This window comes from Eubalaena glacialis, chromosome 3, assembly GCF_028564815.1.
Source record: "Eubalaena glacialis isolate mEubGla1 chromosome 3, mEubGla1.1.hap2.+ XY, whole genome shotgun sequence".
In the NCBI taxonomy this organism is placed as follows: domain Eukaryota; kingdom Metazoa; phylum Chordata; class Mammalia; order Artiodactyla; family Balaenidae; genus Eubalaena; species Eubalaena glacialis.
In genome coordinates this window covers 55,208,850-55,233,780 of record NC_083718.1, presented here as the reverse complement: position 1 = coordinate 55,233,780, position 24,931 = coordinate 55,208,850, and the positions used below count along the sequence as shown (strand labels likewise).

The window sequence follows — 24,931 nt, the reverse complement described above, 5'->3', positions numbered from 1 at the left end:
GTTTGGAGGTTCCTTAAAAAACTAAAAATAGAATTCACATATTACCCAGCAATCCCACTACTGGGCATATATCCAGAGAAAACCATAATTCATAAAGACACATGCACCCCAATGTTCATTGCAGCACTATTTACAATAGCCAGGTCATGGAAGCAACCTAAATGACCATCGACAGATGAATGGATAAAGATGTGGTACATATATACAATGGAATATTACTCAGCCTTAAAAAGGAACGATGTTGGGTCATTTGTAGAGATGTGGATGGATCTAGAGACTGTTATACAGAGTGAAGTAAGTCAGAAAGAGAAAAACAAATATCGTATATTAACGCATATATGTGGAAGCTAGAAAAGTCACACGGATGAACCGGTTTGCAGGGCAGAAGTAGAGACACAGATGTAGAGAACAAACGTATGGACACCAAGAGGGGAAAGTGGCATGGGGTTGGTGGTGGTGTGATGAATTGGGAGATTGGGATTGACATATATACACTAATATGTATAAAATAGATAACTAATAAGAAACTGCTGTATAAAAAAATAAAATAAAATTCAAAAATTCAAAAAAAAATATATATAGCAGCTATTTTCAGGCATTGGACAATAGGCAGTCAAAGACAGTGATGGTCACCATTCTCCCTGAAGAAAAAGAAGGCTCAGAAGAAGCATCATACAAGGCAAAACGGTTTAAAAAAAAAAAAAGAAAAAGAAAAATTTCTCTTATGTTACCGAACCTGAAAGATATACAATTTTTAGACTAATTCAGTGTAAACAAGTAAATGTGAACTAGTAAACTAAATTAGGACAATCAGAATGGACAGAATCGTTTTTCTAAAATTGTCTTTTCTAAAACTGATTTTCTTTGGCTGTATACTAAGATTTGTAAACTCCAGCTTAGTTCATTTGAAGATACTTGAAATATTATACTAACTTTTAAGAAGCAGGTCAATATCTTTAAAAGAATTATTTATGTAAGAAACAGTCAGTGGTGTTGTAAAAGCAAATGATTCTTAAGAAACACACGTTTAGAATAAAAGTAAATAGTATTCTCCCTTATATTCTGTGTCAGAGATAAAATGCCCTCAACTTTAAGAGTGATACTGTGAATAAAACCGTTCATCATATTTCAAGTTTCAACAGTGGGAAATGAAGAGTCTACATTGAAACTTTGAGAATATAATTGTGAGTGAAGTTTAGGCCCAAATAAGAAGTTTGATATATTTTATTTATTCTCTTCTTAGATATGATAGAGACAAAGTATATGATAATAGAAACCATTTCTTTCTTTTTCCTGGATATGGCCTTTATAAATTTCCACAGATAAGATTGTAGGTCATTCCCTCCTAAAATGTCAAAAATAGCTCTTTTCTCTATGGCTTAGGCCTTCATTATTTCAGGTAATAGGAGTTTGGGGGCAACTATTACAAAAATAGTTATGTTTATTTATGTTCATCTGTTTGTTCAAAGATCCAGACTACTTTTTTATTTTTCCAAATTTACCTCCATTCTTTCCTAAGGCAGGTAGAGGATACATTTTTATCTTTCTTACTAGGAGGGAGTTATTTAACCTCTTGGTGCTACTCTTTTAATTATTTAAGTAGAGATCATTTCCATCCTGAAAGGGGTGGATGACTTAGATTACTGTTCTTAAAGTTTTATATTACAGAGAGCTTTTAGAAGACTTATTAGCTTTACTGATGCTATTATTTGATATTCCCTTATTTTTTAGAATTTTACCTTTCTTAATTCCACCATTTGGTTTCTCAGTGTGCAAGCAGTAACCGTAGTTATGGTCATGAGGAAATGAGGAAAGAGTATGAGAATTTTCAGCCCTTATGAAGACATTAGAATTTTGCTCTTCAAATTCTCAGTAGCACAGAGAAAGCTTCCCTTGGTATCATCCCCTTGACCCCAGTCTTAGGAGTTGGATTACTGAGGCAAAGCAGAAAGCATGTACGTTTAAGCCCGTATCTATTCCAGTTTTGCTGGATCAATTGATATGCCCATAGTAATCATCTGGAGAGATAAATTATTCCTCCTCTGTGAAAAGGGGATAATAATAATGGCTTCCTCATAATGTCACACATGTAAATTCCTTAGCCTTGCACATACTAAGAATTTAATGCGGGCTTCCCTGGTGGCGCAGTGGTTGAGAATCTGCCTGCCAATGCAGGGGACACGGGTTCGAGCCCTGGTCTTGGAACATCCCACATGCCGCGGAGCAACTGGGCCCGTGAGCCACAATTACTGAGCCTGCGCGTCTGGAGCCTGTGCTCCGCAACAAGAGAGGCCGCGATAGTGAGAGGCCCGCGCACCGTGATGAAGAGTGGCCCCCGATTGCCGCAACTGGAGAAAGCCCTCGCACAGAAACGAAGACCCAACACAGCCAAAAATAAATAAATAAAATTTAAAAGCAGGCATCTAAAATTAAAAAAAAAAAAAAAGAATTTAATGCTAGTCATTATTATTGAAATTTGTTAAAAAATGTCTGTATTGGAGCCATTATTATTGAAATTTGTTAAAAATGTCTGTATTGGAGCCATAAGAATTAGAGACTATGATTAATTGTTACTGAATTGGTTGCCTGGACCCGCACCAGGGTCCTAGCCTAGGCCGAGGGGTCTCAGCCGGAGAGGTTCTTTTTCCACTAAGATTCACACAGCCAATAATGAAACTGGCCAAAGAATGGAGGAGTGTGGGAATTTAGTTCGCAAATCAACTTCTCAACCTGATTCGGGCTGAGACACCATAGATATAGAAGGGTCCAGGTAAAAGGGAAAGAATTGAGTAAAGAGAAGTATTCATAAGATATCTGAGAACAAGGCTGTGGTTTGGACCCAGAACTGAGGCAACACCCCTTTTCAGTCCTTGTATGGACTTTTCCAGTTGTCATGGCAATTGTCAACTGTCATGGTGCTCATGGTTGTGTCATTTAGCATGCTAATGTATTACAGTGAACGTACCGTGAGGCTCAAGGTCCACTGGACATCAGGTTTTCTGCCATCTTGGGCCTAGTTGGCTCTAACCAGTTCTTGGTTTTCTGTTTGCAGCTTCCTCCTTTTGTAATTGAGCATGAAACTCAGATAAGGGCAGTTAGTTTCCATTTGAGGGAGGCGAGGAGGTATGATTCCTGGGCAACTGCCTTGGTGACATAATTCCTGACATATTTTACCAAACTATTTAAGATCTTACAAATACTATTCTTAAGTCTGATAGAGGTTATTAATAAAATCTCATTGTGAAAAGTCTTTGCCCTCTACCCCCAAAGTAAGATGACTTGGTCTTTTAGAATTACCGAAATTGAAAAAAAAAAAAAAAAAAAAAAAGCAACTTAGAGCCATCCCATTACGCTACAGTGATAACCAGTGCGTAAATTGTAAAATAGTTAACGGAATTAGAGATCTTTTGTACCATACATAGTTCTTATTCCACATGTACAAACAAAAAAAAGTTATGCCAGAAAAAGTATTTTTTAGGATTTCAAAAACTAATCTCACTTGTGGAATAAAATATGCCATTTTATGTATCAATTAGTATCTATACACTAAAAACGTGTATAGGTAGTATAGTATTTCATTAACTATCGCTAAGTGCTTACTTTTAAAATTGGAGAAAATTTGGTTGATTTTACTACTTTTATCTAACAAAACCTTCTTTTAAGAGAATTTTGGAGTGAAATCTTTCTGGTCAACTTTTATTTCCATTTACCTTATTGACGATTGGGCAGGAATGGGACTTGTGAACCAGTTTCTGATGTAAAAGAATCTTATTTGTGTGGGTGTTTTGTTTTCTGAGCTCCCTAAGCAGTTACACACCTGGATGTGATTTGTACATACTTCATGTAAGTTAATTTGCATACTCACCTTTCCTGATCTTTCAGTTTTATTTTTAAAGAAAAGATTCCTGAAAAAGGGTAATGACTTTAGCCTTTGTGCATACATTATTTCTACATTTCTTCTGTTTTGCTCTGATGATTACACACTCCTACCTTCATCAATTAAAAACGTTATTCAATCAGAAGGTAGTTATGGCACTATTAAGTTTCATCTCTTTTTTGGTTTACTAGATACCTGTGGAGGGAGGACAGGAGCAGCAGACAGATTCCACCAAAGGGCGATGCCTGAGGAGAACTGTCAGTGTCCCTTCCGAGGGTCAGTTTCCTGAGTACCCACCAGAGGGCGCCGCTAAACTGGGTAAGCTAATGTAAAAGGCAAGAAATTCCTAGTTTTTATCCGGTAATTTATGGACTTGTTATTGAGTGTTACAATAAAACAAAACACCCTTCATTTACTGTTAAGTAAGTACTTTAAAATATAGTATGTTAACCAAGAATTAGAGATCATTAGAAAGTTTTATTCTTTATAACCAAGTGGCAGCAAAGTTATTTTACAGAGAGAAAATTTATCTGAGCGCTAGTTGGTTTCTGTAAACTCCTAGGCAAGCCGGATGATGTGTTGTTTCTGATTTTACTGCTTGGCTTTAAATTTTGAAAGAACATTAGGTGATCTTATTGAGGCACTGAGATTCACTGGGGAGCCAGTTTTGGTTGGAAACTTAGTATTGAATGTTTTGTGCCCTGTTCACACAGCTCCTGGTGTTGTCTTGTATAATGTAATATCAGATTAGGCTAGTTTAGCTGAGCTAATTTTATATGACCCATGTAAATTATATTCAGGACTGTGGTTGGAGTGGGTGACAGAAGGGAGACATCAAAAAACCCCACTTGAGTTGTTATATACTAAAGGAATTAATGTCAATATCAAAGCTGCTCTTTCTCTGTTTCCTACCAAATGATTCTGTTTGGTGTTTTGCATGCTTACCAATGGTATTTAAATAATTAGACCAGTCAGGTAATTTTAAGTGAACATAATTAAGATTAAATAAAATAATGAAAGAATTTGAAAAGTAGGAGTTGCTTTGGTGTTTTGCATTGTGGTATTATTGTTTGCTTAGTGAACCTAAACATTTAGTCATAGACATTTAGTAGGTAGATAAAACAGAATCATTTATTGTCTCTGTTTGTTAGTATGGATAATTTTGTGATTTTGTTGTATTTTTGAAAATCAGGGTTTTGGTTTTTTTGTTTGTTTTTGCCTTTTCCTTCATTTCCTTTCATTTTCTAAATGGAGCTCAGATTCTTAGTCAGAATTTGAATCCCTTAGTTCTCTTTTTATCCTGTGACATTTATTGCTTTTCTAGACATTAGTCAGGTTAGCAAACACTTTTCTCCAAGGGGTCATACTTGGAAAAATCAAATTTTCCTCGCATCCATTGTACTTCTTTAGCATGTGTTGAAACCAGTTTAGGTGTGGGCTTAAATTATATTGCAAACCTTCCTGGATGTAACCATTTTATAGCCTGTTTGTATTTCACATACAAGTTCTATGTGAATTGGACTAGCTCAGAGTCACCTTCTTTCAACTCCTTTGCTGTCATTATTTGTAATGTTATGTTGATGACTCTCTTTGCCACTTCTCTAGGGTCCTTTGACTATTCACACTTTGATCCACAAAAGTCAGCTGATTTTTGAGGAAGTGTAATTGTAGTCTGAATAATTATTATGACTTTATAGGAGAGAAATATGTAGTAAATTGTTAAATGTCTCCAACATTCCAGGTACAGGTCCAAAAGACAAACTAAGATGAGGTGGCCAAGATGTGTAGTCCAGAGCCAATCCTCCACCTTCTGTCCTTGACAACAAGTCTGGCAGCCACCTTGACTCATGGCAGTCCATGATCATTTTTGGAGTGGATGTCCTAAATTAGCATTAGGAGCTATGGCCCATAAATATTAGAGAGAAAAAGACTACTTTTAGAGCCATTCTTCCTTACATGCCAATCTAATGTTGAATTAGATAATTATTCTGTTGTTCTATTTTTATTTCTCAGTGGTTTGTCTTGAGGCAAAATTTCCTGCTGTCAGCTATTTAATTGAGCAATTGCTATATATGTAACATTTATGCCAGTCCCTAAGAATGGAAAGAGATAGAGATAAGATTTCTGCCTTTAGAAAATTCTTAGTTAGGAAGATAGATTATTGATGCCTATTCATAGTATATACTATTATTGTTGTATATTGTGTGGCTTTTATTGATTTTTATTTTTTAAAAACATTCATTTATGTGGCAAATAATTATTGAGTGTCAACTATGTGCCAAATGCTGTTTTGGGAACTTGAGATATAGCAGTGAAAAAAAAAGTAGACAAAAACCTCTCCCTTAGTGGAGCTTACATTCTCTTGAGTAGTGACAGACAATAAGCAAGAGTAATAAGTAAAATATATACTGTGCTAGAAGGTGATAAGTACAGAGAAAAAAATAAAGTAGGGATCAGGGATAGGAAGTGTCAGGGAAGTATAATTTTAGCTAAGGTGACCAAGGAATGCCCCACTGTTGAGTGACATGTGACTAAAGATTTGATAAAAGTGTGGGTATAATGCATGTGGATACCTGTGAGTGAGGGGTTTCACTCGGGAACAGCTAGTATAAAGTAGGAATATGCTAAGAGTGTTCCAGGAACAGCATAGAGGCCAATGAGACTGGAATGGAATGAACAAGGGCGAGAGTAGTTGGAGATGACATCATTGAGCTCTTTGGCAAGCAGATCATAAAGGTTTTGTAGGTCATCATAGGAGCTTTGGCTTTTACTCTGGGAGGTGGGGAGCCACTGACCTCTATACTGAGACTAGGGAAGCAAGAATGGGAGTTTAGAAACTAATTAGGGTGCTATTGCAATAATCTAGACAAGACATGGTAGAACTTGGGCCATAATGGTAGTAGTGGAAGGGCTGAGAAGTGACCAGATTATATTTGAAGGTGGAGCCAACAAGCCAGTTCGCTGGTTGGATTGGATGTGGGAAGTGAGAAACAGAAGAGTGAAGAATTTTGGCTAGAGCAGCCGGAAGAATGAAGTTATTTTTTAAAATAAGGAAGACTGGGAGAAGCAAGTTTGAAAGTGGGACTGACCAGGAGCTCAGTTTGGACATCTTAAGTTTGAGGATCTTATTAGATACACAGATAGAAATAAGTGAGTCTGGAAATTAAGGGAGAAGTACAGACTGGAGATACAGATTCAGGCTTTTAGCAAATAGATGGTGTTTGAAGCCATGAGATTGAGTGAGATCATCAAGGGAAGTGTATTTAGGTAGAAGAGAAAAGCTCAACACTAAGCCCTGGAACATTTAGAGGTCAGGAAGATGAGGAAGCATTAGTAAAGGATGGACCAGAGAAAGAGAATGAAAATATAGAATTTTGTTTCCAAATAAGTAAGTCAAGTGTGTGGGGAAGCCCTTCTGTTTTTGCAGGGTTCTTTCCCTTTGCAAGCTCTGCATTCTCTTTGTTCCTCACCAGTAGAGGAACCCCAAGGAGGACAGATCAGTTTTTGCAGATGTAAAACCATGGCATACATTTTGATTTCAGGTGTGAGGCAGTCAGCTATGGAGAAATGCCCACTCATGAAAAACATGCATCGTTTATTCTACCTCAGAGAATTCATAAAAGAAAAGAGCCCTGTGAATATAAAGGATCTGTGAAGAACTTTTGTTAGTGGCTGCCAATTTACCGTCCTTCAGAGACTTCAAACTGGTGAAAAAACATGAATGTAAGAAGGATGGGAAGGCCTCTATTTCTGCCTCACACATTGTTCAACATGAGCAAATTCATAGTGATGGGAAACCTAATAAATGTCAACAACTTAGAAGAAAAAAGTGTGTGTGAAGAGGCAGAGTGGGGAGTGGTTAAGCCCAGAATGTCCTTCTCACTCGCTAGTTCTCAGTCTCTTGCATTCAGCAGCTTACAGATTACCCAAAATACAAAAAATTTATATTTACCCTGGCATTTGACACAGATTTTGATACAGCAAATTTTTTTCTGTTGAAAATGAGATATTTTCTTAAGGCATATGAATATCTGGCCTGAAGCACCCATTTCCAAATTTAGAAAACCTAGAAAAAACTATTTTCCCCTGGTAACAATATCCAGATTTTAATTTATTCATAAAAAAAAGATTTTTCAAATTGAAACCATGCAAAAGCATGATTTACTGAATTTTCAAAAGGAAATTACTTCTTCAGATGGTAGGGTCTTTGCATACAAACAATACAGGGAGGTATATAAATTGACCACATGAACTAGAACGAGTAAATATTCATTTTCAATGTAAATATAACCTACATGAATTCAACTTTTTTTTAAAAGCCACTGGACACCTTTCGAGAACACTGTTAAATAGAGGAAAAGTGAAAGCTGAACAGTGGACAACATTTTTGTGACGCATACATTTATAGAAGAAAATGTGTCTCTACTACTGCATGTTGTCTGCTGCCTGGCTGGGGGATAGCACAAAGGTGAATTGAGAAACTTGTCCAGTCTGGTTGTTGTGTTTCTTTGACATTCCAGTAAAGTTAATGCTTTGATGCCCAAATGGGCAAAGCAAAGTCGGAGCCTGAAGTGAGCAAGACCCTTGTTTGCAGGTGATGTCAGAAACGTGATAATAAAGCTGGTTTAATGAGAAAGTGCAAACACTCATAAGTGCATGCTTTCTCAATTCTCAAAACCAACGTTCAAATTGAACTGACACATTCAAAACCAAGCATCTAGTAATTCAAGACTGCAGAGATCTCCATGCCTCTATTTTATTACATTGAGATAAAATCTTAAAAGTACCCCATGATCTTACTTACAAAATCTCTGGATTTTTAAAAAACTGTGCCTATGATATCACATTTGTTTCATTATCATGGAGTCCTCAAAACCCAGAAATATCTGGTAAATGTACTTAAAATTATAATTTCACATAGTATGCCTTGGATACATGTTAGCAAGCATAGGAAAAAAATATTAAAAGTCTTTTAGAGTCAAATGTAGCTGTGCGAAATTTTCATGTTTATGTAAATGAAGAAGTCAAACAGAAAATCTAAAATAACACCACCAAAAAAAAGGGAAAGTAAACTGGAAAAAATTTGAGGAAAAACCAACCTTGCACCTATGTTTTCCTAAGTTTATTGACCCAAGTGATGAAAATTTGAGGAAATTTTTTAAAAAGGAATATTAAAAAGCAGCATATACTAAGACATTTATAAAATTATTGAAAAGGATAACTCATTTAATCAAAATTATTAGAGGATATTGATTATTCAAATCTTAGCTTTAACCCTGACCGTCTCTGTTAAATTAGGCTGAGGTCTAACTTTATGTGTAAACTAATGACTCTTTTTATTCCCAAGACGTTCACTATTAGGAGTATTGAAGTATTTTCAAGATGCTAGAGTCTTCTATAAAAATACAAGGTGGTAATGATAATATTGAAAGAAAGGGAAATGAGAGTAATGAAGATTTAATATTACAAGAAACATATCCTTCCATTTTTCAAATAATAGAATTTTATTTTTTCACATTAATTTTATTTTTTTTAATTTTTATTTTGTATTGGAACATATTTGATTAATAATGTTGTGTTAGTTTCAGGTGTACAGCAAAGTGATTCAGTTATACATATACATGTATCTATTCTTTTTCAAATTCTTTTCCCATTTAGGTTATTGCAGAATATTGAGCCACGTTCCCTGTGCTATACAGTAGGTCCGTGTTGGTTATCTATTTTAAATATAGCAGTGTGTGCATGTCAATCCCAAACTCCCAATCTATCCCCACCACCCACCCTTCCCCACTGGTAACCATAAGTTCGTCCTGTAAGTCTGTGAGTCTGTTTCTGTTTTGTAAATAAGTTCATTAAGTAATAGAATTTTAAATGGTGATAAATAATGACTGTGTATAGTAGCACTCATTATTTAAATTGACTATTAAATTTATATATATAAAAGTATATGTGATTATATATCCTTCGCTGTGTAAAAAGCATTTTAGTTTGATGTAGTTCCATTTCTTTATTTTTGCTTTTGTTTCCTTTGCCTAAAGAGACAGATCCAACAACTACTGCTAAGAACAATGTTAAAAAGCATACTGCCTATGTTTTCTTCTAGGAGTTTCATGGTCTTAGGTCTTACATATAGGTCTTTAATCCATTTTGAGTTTATTTTTGCATATGGTGTGAGAAAGTAGTCCAGTTTGAATCTTTTGCATGTGGCTGTTCAGTTTTCCCAACACCATTTATTGAAGAGGCTATCTTTTCCCTATTATATATTTTTGCCTCCTCTGTCATTGATTAAGTGACCATATAAGCATGGGTTTATTTCTCTTACATTGATCTATATGTCTCTTTTTGTGCCAGTCCTATACTGTTTTGATTGCTGTAGCTTGTAGTATAGTTTGAAATCAGGGAACGTGATACCTCCAGCTTTATTCTTCTTTCTCAATATTGTTTTGGCTATTTGAGGTCTTTTGTGTTTTCATACAAATTTTCGGATATTTTGTTCTATTTCTGTGAAAAATGTCATTGGTATTTTGATAGGGATTGCATTGAATCTATAGATTGTTTTGGATAATATGGTCATTTTAAAAATATTAATTCTTCCCATCTGTGAGCACGGTATATCTTTTCATTTGTCCATGTTGTCTTTAATTTCTTTCAGCATTATCTTATAGTTTTCTGACTACAAGTGTTTTAATCCTTAGTTAGATTAATTCCAAGGTATTTTATTCTTTTTGATACAATTGTAAATGGGATTGTTAATGTCTCTTTCTGATAGTTCGTTATTAATGTATAGAAATGCATCAGATTTCTTATGTTAATTTTGTAGTCTGCAACTTTACCAAATTCATTTATTAGTTCTAATAGTTTTTTTTGGTGGCATCTTTAGGATTTTCTATATATAGTATCATGCCATCTACAAGCAGTGACTGTTTTACTTCTTCCTTTCCAATTTGGATTCCTTTCATTTCTTTTTTTCTTGCCTGCTGTGGCTGGGACTTCAAGTACTGTGTTGAATAAAAGTGGACAGAGTGGGCATCCTTGTCTTGTTCCTGATCTTAGAGGAAATGCTTTCAGCTTTTCACTGTCTCATATGATATTGGCTCTGGGTTTGTCATATATGGCCTTTATTATGTTGAGGTATGTTCCCTTTATACCCACTATGTTGAGAGTTTCTATCATAAATGGATGTTGAATTTTGTTGGAAGCTTTTTTCTGCATCTGTTGAGATGATTGTATACTTTTTATTTTGAGTTTGTTAATGTGGTGTATCACATTGATTGACATGCAGGTATTGAACTATCCTTGCTTCTCTGGGATAAATCCCACTTCATCGTGGCATATAATCCTTTTATTGTATTGTTGAATTTGGTTTGCTAATATTTGCCGAGGATTTTTGCATGTTATGTTCATCAGTGATATTGTCCTGTAATCTTTTTTTTCTTTTTTGTTGGTTGTGTCTATCTGATTTTGTTATCAGGGCAATGGTGGCCTTGTAGAATGTGTTCAGAAGCATTCCTTTCTCTTCAATTTTTGGGACTAGTTTAAGAAAGGTGTTAACTCTTTAAATGTTTGGTAGAATTCACTTGTGAAGCCCTCTGGCCCTGGACATTTGTTTGTTGGTAGTTTTTTAAAAATTACAGATTCAGTTTCCTTCCCGGTAATCAGTATGTTCATATTTTCTGTTTCTTCCTGATTCAGTCTTGGGAGATAGTACATTTCTAGGAATTTGTTCATTTCTCTAGGTTGTCCATTTCATTGGCATATAATTGTTCATAGTAATCTCATGGTCTTTTGTATTTCTGTGTGGTCAATCATAACTTCTTTCATTGCTGATTTCATCTATTTGGTACCTCTCTTTTTATTTGTATTCTTTATGAGTCTGGCTAAAGGTTTATCAATTTTTGTTTATCTTTTCCAAGAACCTTCTCTTAGTTTCATTGATCTTTCTTTCTTTTATTTTTAGTCTCCTTGTATTTCTATTCCGATCTTTATTATTTCTTTCTTTCTCCAGTCTTTGGGTTTTTCTTGTTCTTTCTTTTTTCCTAGTTGTTTTAAGTGTAAGGCTAGATTATTTATTTGAGATTTTTCTTGTTTCTTGAGGTAGGCTTGTATCGCTGTAAACTTCCCTCTTAGAACTGCTTCTTCTGCATCCCGTAGATTTTGGATCATTGTGTTTTCATTTTCATTTGTCTCCAGGTATTTTTTGACTCTTTGATTTCTTCAGTGATCCATTGATTGTTTAGTAACATATTGCTTAGCCTCCATATGTTTGTGTTTTTTGCAGTTTTTTTCTTGTGGTTGATTTCTAGTCTCATACTGTTGTGTTCGGAAAACATGCTTGATATGATTTCAGTCTTCTTAAATATAAAATATCTTAAATATATTTGTTTGTGGCCTAGGATGTGATCTATCTCAGAGAACGTTTCATGTGCACTTGAAAGGTGTGTGTATTCTGCTGCTTTTGGATGGACTATTCTATGTATATATCTATTACATTCAAATAGTTAATGTGTTATTTAAGGCCAGTGTTTCCTTATTGATTATCTGTCTGGATGATTTATCCACTGAGGTAAGTGGGGTATTAAAGTCTCCTACTATGATTGTCTTACTGTCATTTTCCCTTTAATGTTTGCTAATATTTGCTTTATGTATTTAGGTGCTCCTGTGTTGGATGCATATGTATTTACAAGTGTTACGTCTTCTTGTTGGATTGATCCCTTTATCTTTATGTAATGTCTTCTTTGTCTCTTGTTACAGTCTTTGTCTTAAAGTGTATTTTTTCTGATGTAAGTATTGCTACCCTGGCTTTCTTCTCATAGAATTTAGTGTTATGTTTGGATTCCTTTCTCTCATTTTGGTGTGTATCTATTATATATTTTTGGTTTGTAGTTACCATGAAGTTCATATGTAACAACCTGTCTATATGTGATTATTTTAAGTTGATGGTCTCTCTTTTTTTTTATTTTTAGCTTTTTATTATGAGAATTTTCAAACACAAAGTTGAATAATGCAATACACATCCATGTGCCCATTACAGAACTTCATCAATTGTCATCATTTTGCTAATCTTGCAGAAACAAGTGTTAATTATAATCAGAGATAAAACAGGATTCAAACTTCGTGGAAAACAGTAAAATATACTTTTTACCAACAGTCAAATGGTGAAGATGGGCAAAATCATCTCATGGTGCAACATGGTAAAGTAAATAGAGGGTTAAGGTCCTTAATAGAAGGATGCGTCTTGCATGAAAGGAGGTGGGACATATTTTATAGGCCCCTCTTCATGCTGCAGGAAGATTAAGTTGATGATCTCTTAAGTTCGAACACATTTTAACCACCCTACATTTAATACCACCCCCCGACATTTAATGTTTGTGACATCATATTTTACATCTTATGTTTTGTCTATCCCTTAACTACTTATTGTAGATATAGATGATTTTACTACTTTTGTCTTGTAACCTTCCTACCAACTTTGTACGTGGTTGATTTACTACCTTTACTGTATGTTTGCCTTTACAAATGAGATTTTTCCTTTTGTAATTTTCGTATTTCTAATTGTCATCTTTTCTCTTCCCCTTAGTAAAGTCTTTGAAACATTTTTTGTAAGGCCAGTTTAATGATGATGAACTCTTTTGGCTTTTGCTTTTTTGTAAAACTCTTTATCTCTCCTTTAAATCTGAATGATAGCCTTGCCAAGTAGAGGATTCTTAGTTGTAAGGGTTTTTTTCCATCACTTTGAATATATCATGCCACTCCCTTCTGGCCTGCAAAGTTCTTGCTGAAAAGTCAGCTAATAGTCTAATGCCGGGGTCCCCAATCCCCAGGCCGTGGACTGATACCGCTCCTGGCCTGTTAGGAACTGGGCTGCACAGCAGGAAGTGAGCGGCGGGCGAGCAAGCGAAGCTTCATCTGCCGCTCCGCATGGCTCCCCATCGCTCACATTACCGCCTGAACCATCCCCCGCATCACTCACATTACCACCTGAACTACCACCCCCCCATCCATGCAAAAATTGTCTTCCACAAAACCAGTCCCTAGTGCCAAAAAGGTTGGGGACCACTGGTCTAATGGTTGTTCCTTTGTACCTAACTAGTTGCTTTTCTCTTGCTGCTTTTAAAATTTTCTTGTTACCTTTAATTTTTGCCCTTTTAATTATAATGTGTCTTGTTGTAGATCTCTTTAGGTTCATTTGTTTTGGACTCTCTGTGCTTCCTGGGCTTGGATATTTGTTTCCTTTCCCAGGTTAGGGAAGTTTTCAGCTATTATTTCCTCAAATAAGTTCTCTGTCGCCCTCTCTCTCTTTCTTCTCCTTTTGGTACCCCTATAATGTAAATGTTAGTATGCTTGATGTTGTCTCAGAGGTATCTTAAAAACTATCCTTATTTTTTTAAATTCTTTTTTGTTCAGCTTGGGTGATTTCCACTACTCTGTCGTTCAGTTCACTGAGCTGTTCCTCTGTATCATCTAATCTACTTTTGATTCCTTCTAGTATATTTTTTATTTCAGTTATTGTAGTCTTCAGCTCTGTTTGGTTCTTCTTTGTATTTTCTAACTCTTTGTTAAACACTTCACTGTGTTCATCCATTCTTCTCCCAAGTTCATTGAGCATGTTTATGATCATTACCTTGAACTCTTTATTGGGTAGATCGCTTATGTCTTCTTTGCTTAGTTTTGCTTCTGGGATTTTTGTCTTGTTCCTTTGTTTGGAACATCTTCTATCTCCTTGTTTTGCCTAATTCTCTTTCTCTGTATTAGGTAGGTCAGTTACATTTCCCAATTTTGGGTAAGTAGCCTTATGTAGGAGACATCCTATGAGGCCCAGCAGGACACTCCCCTCTGGTCACGAGAGCTATGTACTCTAGGGGTGTCCCCTGTGTGGGCTCCATGGGCCCTTCTGTTGTGTTGGAGCTGACTACGATGGGTGGGCTGATAGGCAGGGCTGGCCCTTAGCCCAAAAGGCTGCCAGGCCATGCCTCATTCAGTGGCTCCCAGCCTGTTGGTCCTAAAGCCATTTTTAAAATTTCACTCTTATAAGCTAGATTTAGATTAACAGCTAAATCATTTCTTAAATGAGGAAATCGGTTCTGAGTCAAGGTATCAGACCACAGTCTCTTCTAAGTTATAAGTGGATGTTTAGATTCCTGATTTGCTCTTTTATCTTCCTCCCCACCCTCATCATGGAATAGTACAGATTAGTTCAGTTTTGTGAAAGGTGATTCCAAGGCAGTGCTGCCCATCTGGTTGTGCAAATTATGTGTTGCCCAGCAACTAGGGGTACATGTCATCTAATTCTCATTGTTGATTTGTCCTTATTTTTTAAAATGTCCAGCAGATGGCAGTAAGGTGTCTTAAATAAAAAATTCCTTTTCTGATTCAGTTAAGTCATTTGTATAGGCTACTGTCAGGGTTGCTGTAAATCCAGAAGACCTGGGGAAGGAGAAATCATGAAGGAAGTCAGTGTTTAACTGTGGACCAGCTACTTGCTAAGTTTAGAAACTGTATCATATCTTAATATTTAAGTTAGTCTAACAAACTTTTTTTTTAACTTAAATAAAATACATTCTATTCTTCAACTTTGACTGTATACTTTTATAACAATCTGGAAGGTCAGGCTAGAATTTTCAAATTTGGTCCCATGTCATGAGAGGCCCTACAAACTGGCATGTGGATATCCTGGCTGATACATTCAAGCTCTGTTGGGGTTGGTGCCCCAAAACACCAACCAAGTAGAGCCCTCTAAATTGTGATGCCCAGGCGAGGGGCCTCTCTCGACCAGTCCTAAGGCAATATTAACCTTAGTAAACCACTATGGTAGTTGGAGAATTGGGTGGGAATAGTAATGAGTGGCATCAGGAATGGTTTTTGATTCAGCCTGGACTTCTGAAGAGAAAAATGGTGGATTGAACATAAGCATATAATTTGTATTCCTCGCAGAAACCCCACTACAACTATAGTAAAGGGATATTCTTTTAAAGACATGATCCTTCAAGGATAAGGAGAATGGCAAAGAAGAAAACAACCACAAAAAACAATAATACATAATAATAAATTGAAAGCTGGAAAGCAAATGGAGTGTGGTAAATGACCTAGCTGACCTGAGAAAGCCAAATCTTAATCTATCAACGAAGAAAGCCAAGAACCAACCAGATTTTACCTCAGAATCTTCAAATAGCTCAGGAATCGATAGCAACAGGAACACATAGTAGTAGATCCCTCAGTCTTCTCCTCTCCCCCAGACCACTGAATCGTTGCTCTTCCTGCACCCATCTCTACCCTAATGGAAGGCTGTAGGTTAATTCTCTGGGGGAGAAAACTCAAGGGTCTCTGGACTGGGTTATACCAGGCAAAGTTGAGAGCACAGGGCACTCTACCAAATACAAGGGAATAAAATGAACACCTGCATACTGAATGATGAGACCCCTCCACCTGTCTCCCTCACTTGCCTTTTACCCTCCAGGCAGGAGATCAGTGCCATGGAGATATTTAACCAGCCCAAGAGGAAAGACGTAAGGACACTGACATTCCCAAAGCTAGTAGTCATCAGAGGGAAAGCCTCTAGCTTGAAAGAAAAAATCCAAAACAAATAAAAAACAAAAGGAAAAAGAAACTTGGAGGAACAGAGATATTCAGGGAATAGAAAACTTAAAAAAAAATTATGATTATCTTCAGAGAGAGAAAATATTACATACGTGAGACAAGAACTGAATGTTACACAAAGCCAAAATGCTGCTGTGTATTAAAAAAAATTGTAACAGAAATAAAACTCAGTAGAAGTGTTGGAAGATGACAATGAGGAAATATCCCAGAAAGTAGAGGAAAAAAAAGATAAAATAATTAGAGTATCAGTTTAGGAAGTCAAAACAATGAGTTCCAGAAAAAGAAAAACAAGGGGAGGAAATCACTAGCAAAATAATTTAAGAAAATTCCCACAACTGAAGGATATGAGGTTCCAGATTGAAAGGAATTACTAAGTGCCTATGACAAGGCACATTTTCGGGAAATTTCAATTTGTCTCTGATGACAAAGAGGCCGTTTTACAAACTGCCAAAGAAAGGAAAAACAGATTACAAACTAAGGATCAGAAATCAGAATGGCTTCAGACTTCTATCAGCAGTTTCAGAAGCTAGAAAACAATGAGGAATGCCCTCAGTCTTCTGATGGAAGATTATTTCAATATAGAATTCTGTATTTAGCTGTAAGTCATGAATTGCACATGAGGATAAAATAAAGACATTTTCAGACATACAAGGTTAAAAAAATTACCTGCTACACATCATTTCTCCTGAGGCTAATGGGATACATTGTTAACCACGAACGAGCAGGATGTGGGATATAGGATAGGAGATCCAGTTCAGGGGAGAGACGGAGGGTGCAGAGGGAACCCGGTTACATAGCTCGATAGCAGCCACAGAGTGATGACAGCCAGTTCAGACTGGAGCAGTCAGAAGGCTGCCGTGAAGACTTCTCCAAGAAGACCATATTGATATAACTGAATTAACTGAAACAACAGGAAACGAATTTGGGATCAAATTGACAATAAGGACATAGAAATCTAAGCAAATAAATGATGACAATAACTAAAGCAAGTTTCCATGCTTGTTCAATACTAGTTGTAACGTCCTCTTAGACTTGAGGTGATAAGCAACATAAATAAATGCTTTTATGACTAAAGCCAGCTTCCTCCCGCTTTATTATAAGTATTTAATTCATAAAATTTACTCTATTTTAGAAGCTAGATAAGTTAAAATAAAAATAGCACACTTGAGTCATTCCTAGTTCTGCTGTCTCACTGATTCACTAAACATCCTTCTCCAGTAACTGTCACATTCTAATTTTTAGTATATTAGCTGGTTCTAGAACTGACTGGAAGTTAGGACACTTTAGGACTAACTCAGTTCTTCATCATCCTTTTCTAAAAAGCAGCTTATTTGTGCTCACTACCTAATCATATTTCTGTACCTTGAAATCTGATTTCATCTGCCACTGAAATTTCCAGCAGTATCAGAGATGTGATAAGTTCCATAACTGCTGTCCTCTTCACCTTCTAACTCTCTTCAGAGTTTGTAACGGTTGACTTCCCTCCCCTCTTTAGAGCTCTCCTTTCTTGACTTCTGTAACTTTTTTTCTCTTGGTTGTGTTTCTCCCTCGCTGTACCTTCTTGACTATGTCCCTCTTTGTAAGTGCAGGTATCTAAAGGTCTTATCCTTACCCTTCTTCGCTTGCTTTGTCCTTTCTCTGTAGACAACTTCACCTATTTTCATGTTTCCAGATATCATCTTGGTGCCAATAACTTTTAAGTCCCTATTTCTGGCTTTAATTTCTCAGTTCCAGACCTGAATTCCCAATTGGTCATCTGAACATCTCTACTGGAATGTTCAAAACTGAAGCCATTCTCTTTGTGTAGTTCCCTTCTTTATCCCCTCCTTCCCCCACAGCCTGTTGTTCTCATGTGATTGCTGTTTCTGTTAATATGACCACCATCCTTCTAGTCCTTCTAACCTTACGTTACTCATTTGTTTCTACCTAGATGTCTTAATAACTACCCATCTATCTCTTCTTGGTTCTGTCTTCTTCCTTCGTGTTACTCCTTTCACTGCTTGTTTGGCATTAATCTCCTTAAAATCACTATTGAATCATATTACTTTATTTCTTTAAACACTTTTGCCGTATCTCCATTATCTATAGGATGAAATCCAAATTTGCAATGACACTACAGGTCCTCTGAATTCTGACCCAGACTTGGCTCTCTAACTTCCTCTTTCTTTACCCACCACAGATATTCTGGGTCTAGGCCTCGTAGGATTGCTTCAGGTTTCCCGGGCATTCTCATACCTGGGCTTCTGCTCACATTGGGCCATCAGCCTGGATTATCTTGCTATGTTCTCTCACTCCACCACCCTCATCTATGATAGTCGCATTTGTCCTGAAGCCCAATTAGATATCACCTCTTGGCAGTTGTTTCTTTTATTCCACTAATCTGAATTCACAGCATTTATCTCTGATAAACAGCTCCTTTTTTAACCTGTAATAATGAATGTATGTCCTTACGCTTTTAACAAGTTGTTGGCGTGTATCTTCTTTACTAGATTGGAACCTCTTAGTTGACAACACTATCTTCATTTTGGTGTCGCCACGGCAACTAGCAGGTTGTTTTGTGCATGGTTGCAGGTTGAGTGAGTGAGTGATTGTTAAGCAAATAACTGACACATTAGAGAAACCTTTGCTTGACTTTTTCAGGTGAGGCACTTCAAAGTGAAAAGTAATCTTAGGTGTGGGAAGTATTTCCCCTCCACCCCAATCCTCTGCAGGGAAAACCACATCCACTTCAGAGAAATATTTTAGGAATGAAATTAGAGAACTAGTATCATTATGCGGCCACAGGGACTATAAACAGTTATACAGTCACAACTGTTGGTTCTGATAAATGCAAAGTTGGTATGCGCCATTGTCCAAGTTAACAAGTCATAGCGTCGAGTGTACCTGGTTGCAAATGTCAGATCTGAACTCTTAGATTGTGCTGCTGGTTAATATTGTAACCATAGTTGTGTTAGTGAGCACAGCATCTGTGCTTTTTTTGTTTTAAAGATTTTGTTGGTAGTAAATAGCTTTTATTAAATACTTTCTTGTTCCTAATACAGAATAGTAAGATAAAATATGTTCTTTTAATAATAGAAAATGATCTTTTTATCCTTTCTGCTGCATTTCAGGTTGATAGTATACACGTGTGTGCTATTGGCGTTTCGGTTAAGAGATTAATTAGTCTATCAAAATCACAGGAGCAGATTTAGCAGTTATCTCACAGGTGGGGAGCTTACTGCTTTAGGAAAGAAAGTTCATACCTGTGACTGGAACTCTCCATTCTCTCTGAAAGGATTGCCTTTATCAGAGGCAGTTGTAAGGCAGTGGAAATGGCACAAGCTTTGAAGTTGCCCTAACTGGATTCCAATTCCATCTCTTCTCATCATTTTTTTTTTTTAAGATTTTTTGTGTGTGTGATGTGGACCATTTTTTTTTAAATTAATTTTTATTGGAGTACGGTTGCTTTACAATGTTGTGTTAGCCTCCACTGGACAACAAAATGAATCAGCCATACACATACAGATACCCCCTCCCTTGAAGTGGACCAGTTTTAAAGTCTTTATTGAATTTGTTACAGTATTGCTTCTGTTTTATGTTTCGGTTTTTTGACCCCAAGGCCTGTGGGATCTTAGCTCCCCAAACAGGTATCGAACCCACACTCCCTGCATTGGAAGGCAAAGTCTTAACCACTGGACCACCAGGGAAATCCCCTCTTCTCATCATTTTTAACCCTCAGCCTCAGCTTCCTTATCTGAGGAGATGTTTATTATGATTTGAAAGAAGAATGCATGACCAACAACATAAATTTTGATTTGAGACAAACTTCAATTCTCTCTGACTCATGGAACCAGTGAGATAATAGAAGTGTTATGTTTCTCATTTTATGTTTCTCATTTTGCTTGGACAGGTTTAAACCAACCCAATAAAGAAATTTCAGGTATGGCATCTTAGGAAGCATCCTGTCTCTGTATCTCATGACTTTACTCATTTGTTTTTTCCATTTTTACTTGCACAGTTTGGCAAATTCCTTTCTTCTGAAGTACAGTCATAATTCACCATTCTGTTATGTAACTTGAGGTAGAAAGATGGGAGTGGAGTTGTTTATAGTGCATCTTGAGATTTATTTTTGAGACTTGATCTAGGCTCTTGGCTGCTTTAGAAACTTTCCAAAAAGGAAAAATATATGATTCAGATAAGTTGAGCAAAATTATCTAAACATTGCTTACTTTACTTGCACCAGCAGTGTCTCCCTCTCCTCTCTCCTTCCTCTCCCTCTCCCCAACCCTTCACACCCCCTTCTTCTGTTCTTTTTTTTGGGGGGGGGAGGGAGCAGGATTGGCTCAGCTATTTACTGAAGCCTTTTTAGTTTATATTTCAAACAGAAAGATTTGTAAATCAGAGAGGTGGAAAATCTAGTTGAGTTTGTATCCAAACAGACTGGAGCTGCCTCCAGGGATGAAGCGTGTTTTGTTATGACCCTCTTGGCACTCCCCTGCCATCTAATTTCTATAGTAACAATACTTAAGAAAGGAAGCTCCCAAGTTTCTCATAAAGCTGTTGTGTCTGCTGGATTGTTCTGACTACTTTCTTTTCTCTGAAATGTACAGCCTATTTACTTTCCTGTTGTCTTCAGAAATTTGCACGTTAACTTTTTCCCATTTCAGTTGACAGTTAATATATCACAACAGGAACTTCCCATCCATTTCATTTTTTTCCTTTGCTTACAAAATAATTTTTATTTTGTCTGTGTTTGCCATGTTATTTCTAACTACAGAGTAGAGAATAACAGGAAAAATTCAAGGTAGAAAAGAGTAAAAAGAAGATGAATTCTTGGGATAGGAAGGAAGTGAAAGAGACTGAAGTAGAAAGAGAACTGGTAATAAAGATTATTATTTTATGTCAGTTCATTTTTTTTTATCTTAGAGCACTTTGGGTTTTTTTCCTTTTACTTTAATCAAAGTAGTGCCATCAAAGAGTCAAAAACATATTTAAACAAACCTTTTGTAATTAATTTTTAGAAGTAGGAACTGTAAGGAAGTATTCAGATGTGTGTTAGGAACCAGATGAGCTAGGGAGGGAGCCTGTGAAATAATACATTGGGAGTGACTGACAGTAAGAGAGAGAAAAATTTATTTAAAAGCAGAATATCATCAGCAGTGCACAAAACAATTAGATAAAAATAGCCTTGGAGTAGCTGCTCAAAGCTAGAAAGTTCCACAGTGGTAGGTAAGCCTCCCAAAAAAGAAACCGCATGCAAAATAGGAATGAGGAGAAAATGTGGCCTCTTTAATAATGTTTAATGTCAGTGATATAGCATAGGGTTATTGATAAAGATGAGCTTTTATAACTAAATGTGTTTCTATGGTTAATAAATTAGAATTATACTAAAATTTCCATAAGCTTTCCCAAACTTAGCAATGAATTTAACTGCTCTGTTGTATTTATGCCTAAATAATACATTCTTATATAGTACTTGTCTTAGTTCCTGCTGCTATAATAGGATACCATAGACTGGGTGGTTTAAACAGCAAACAGATTTGATGTCTGCTAAGGGCCCTCTTCTGGGTTGCAGACTGCTGACTTCTTGTATCCTCACATGGTGGGCAGAGGGCGTGGGAGCTCTCTGGGGTCGCTTTTATAAGAGTACCAATTCTATTCATGAGAGCTCCACCCTCATGACCTAATTACCTCCTAAATGCCCCAACTCCTAATCCCACCACTCTGGCGGTTAGAATTTCAACACATGAATTTTGGAGGGACACCAACATTTAGTCCGTTGCAGTACTGTTGTCATACCATCATATAAATATTGTAAGGTCCTTACTGAAGGACCAGTTTGATGTAGTAATAATGTCCAGGTAAATAGGATAATCTCATTCTAACTAATATTTCTTCTCTATTTTGAATGAAACATAAAAATTACGAAACTCTTTTTAAAATTCTAGTATTTGTATGTATCCAAGTTTAGTTGCTGTCATTGAGGACCTCTTAATAGCTATTTTAAAGCACACTATATTCTAGTATCCATTTAAATTAGAAGGTGGATTCTTGAGGCTAGAAAGTTTTTTAAAATTAGAAACTGGATATCAGAAAACTGTTAAAATGCCATGGAGACGGTAATTAATAACATCATAATCTGTTGTTGAATCTGAAGGCATAATGGGCAGGAAGACACCCTTACTGATTCTTGTAGCTACAAAAACAGTAGAGAAAACCCAATAGGAATATACAACAAAAATCCAGTAGGAAGAACAAAATATATACCTGGTGTAGTGAATTGATTATGGCCTTCAAAAATGTCCTGATCTCCAAGTGGCCTTGTCCTAATATCCAGAACCTGTGAATGTGACTTTATTTGGGAAGAGGAACTTTGCAGAAGAAATTAAATTAAGGATCTCTCAATGAGGCCATCCTGGTTTATCTGGATGGGTTCTAAATCCAATAAGATTTCTGTCCTTATAAGAGACAGAAGAGAAGAAGACATAGACACAGAGGAGAAAGCCTTGTGAAGCAGAAGCAAAGATTGGAGTTACATAGACACAAGCCAAGAAGTGCCTGAAGCTATCAAAAGCTGGAAGAAGCAAGGAAAGATGCTCCCCTTTGGCCTTTGGAGGAAGTGCCGCTTTGCCTATACCTTAATTTTGGACTTCTCGTCTCCAGAAAACTGTGAGAGATAATTTTCTGTTATTTTTAAGCCACTCAGTTTGTGGTAATTTGCTATAACAGCCCTAGGAAACTAATACACTTGGGTTTTTTTTTTTTTTTTGATAAATTCAATAAATTCTTGAATAAGTATGCTGTGTAGACTTTATCTCACCTCCTATCATGTTTTTTGGATACAATACCATGAACTGGCTATTTTAAGTGTGAATCTCTGATTCTTCCTGTTTCTTAGTATCACTGATTGCTCTATCAGTTTTATCTTTTTATATTTTTAGAATAAAAATAAAGAATAGTTATGAATATGAAGAAACGAGAAGTGTGGCCAGATAGACACAATGATGACGAAATAGTGACCATGCTAAGGACTGGCTATGCATTCTGTCATCTACTCCTGGCAGTAGTCCTGTGAAACAGACGCTGTTATTATCCTCATTTTATAGACAAGAATACTGATGCCAAATGAATGGCAGAACCAAAATTCAAACCCAAATATGTATGACTCAAAATCCAGTTTATTATGGTGCTTCCCCATCCCTTTGTACAAATCGCAATTACTGATTGACTATTTCTTATTTTAATATGACTTAAATTACTGACAAGCAGCTGTGAGACCTTGTCTCTCTTTTCTCTCTTCCCAAGATTTTGTTCCCGATTCAAAGCCCTACAGAGTGACTGACTTAGCAAATTACCTTTCCTTATGGAGATAATCCTTTCATTCATCATATATATTTTTTAAATTTCTATTATGTGCTGCACACTGTTCTGGCCTATGTGAATAAAGCATTCAAAACAGTCAGCAGTGCAGACCAAAGCCCCTGCCTTCATGGAGCTTACATTCTGGTAGGAGTAGACTGACAAAGATAGACAGCTCTACGTTATGTCATAGGGTGATGAATGCAGTGGGGGAAAATTGAGGTGGGGTACAGGATCTAGAGAGTACTGTGGGTGGGTAAGAAGGCAGAGGAACATTATTCTATATGAGATGACCAGGGAAAATCTCAGTGTTTAAGGGACATTTGGTCAAGATCTGAAGGAAAAATTCCCAGAACTGAAGGTTATGAGTTTCCAGGTTAAATGAACCTGTTAAGTGCTCAGCAACGTAAATAAAGACCTATTTCAAAGCACATCTTCAGGAAATTTCAGAACATCTGTGATAAGGAGAACCTCCTAAAAGTTTATAGGGATTTAAACTTTACATATTTACATAGTAAATATGTAATCAGAAACAAAAATATGCTATACAGCATTCGAATAAGAGTGGCATCTGAGTTCTTGACAGCAATGTTAGAGGCTAAGACCATGGAGTAGTGCTGTTAAAGTTCCAAGTGAACATGACTCTAAACTGAAATTGTATTCCAAGCTAAATGATCTGTCAAGTAACAGAAGGGGTAAATCGAAAAGGACAAGAAAAAGACAAAGGGAATCCCCAGAATACTGGTGAAGGGATGTCCCGGCATGGCAGCCATGTAGCTGGCTGAGAGAGTGTCCAGTCCAAACTGGGGTAAGAGGATAGAAGGCTTTTAGGGCCTTCTCAATTTAATCTCAATATATCTAAATAATATTCTTATACCACTAGGTTTTATTTAGAAATGTTGAGATAAATACCAAAAGACAAGGCTAAAAATTAAAAGAAGGAATGCCTTTGATGGGGTGGGTTATGGGGTTGCTATTTTTTTATTTATTTGATTTTAAGTATAGTTGAGATTTTTCCCACAATGTACATATATTACTTAATAATGTGTAATTTAAGGAAACAACCTTCTGAATATGTAAAATCAGCATGATAGTTACTACCTTACAGTGTTGTGAAAAATA

The 24,931-nt window shown here is 36.4% G+C and overlaps 1 protein-coding gene across 2 annotated transcripts in view; it reads left to right on the top strand.

The window, feature by feature from the left end:
• The window catches only part of RASAL2 (RAS protein activator like 2), a 376,664-nt gene that overhangs the window by 198,768 nt on the left and 152,965 nt on the right, over positions 1 to 24,931 (top strand). For both annotated transcript variants that reach the window (XM_061183077.1, XM_061183076.1), the window contains exon 3: positions 4,069 to 4,195. In XM_061183077.1, coding sequence (XP_061039060.1) covers positions 4,069 to 4,195 — 127 coding nt within the window. The remainder of the gene's footprint in view (positions 1 to 4,068; positions 4,196 to 24,931) is intronic.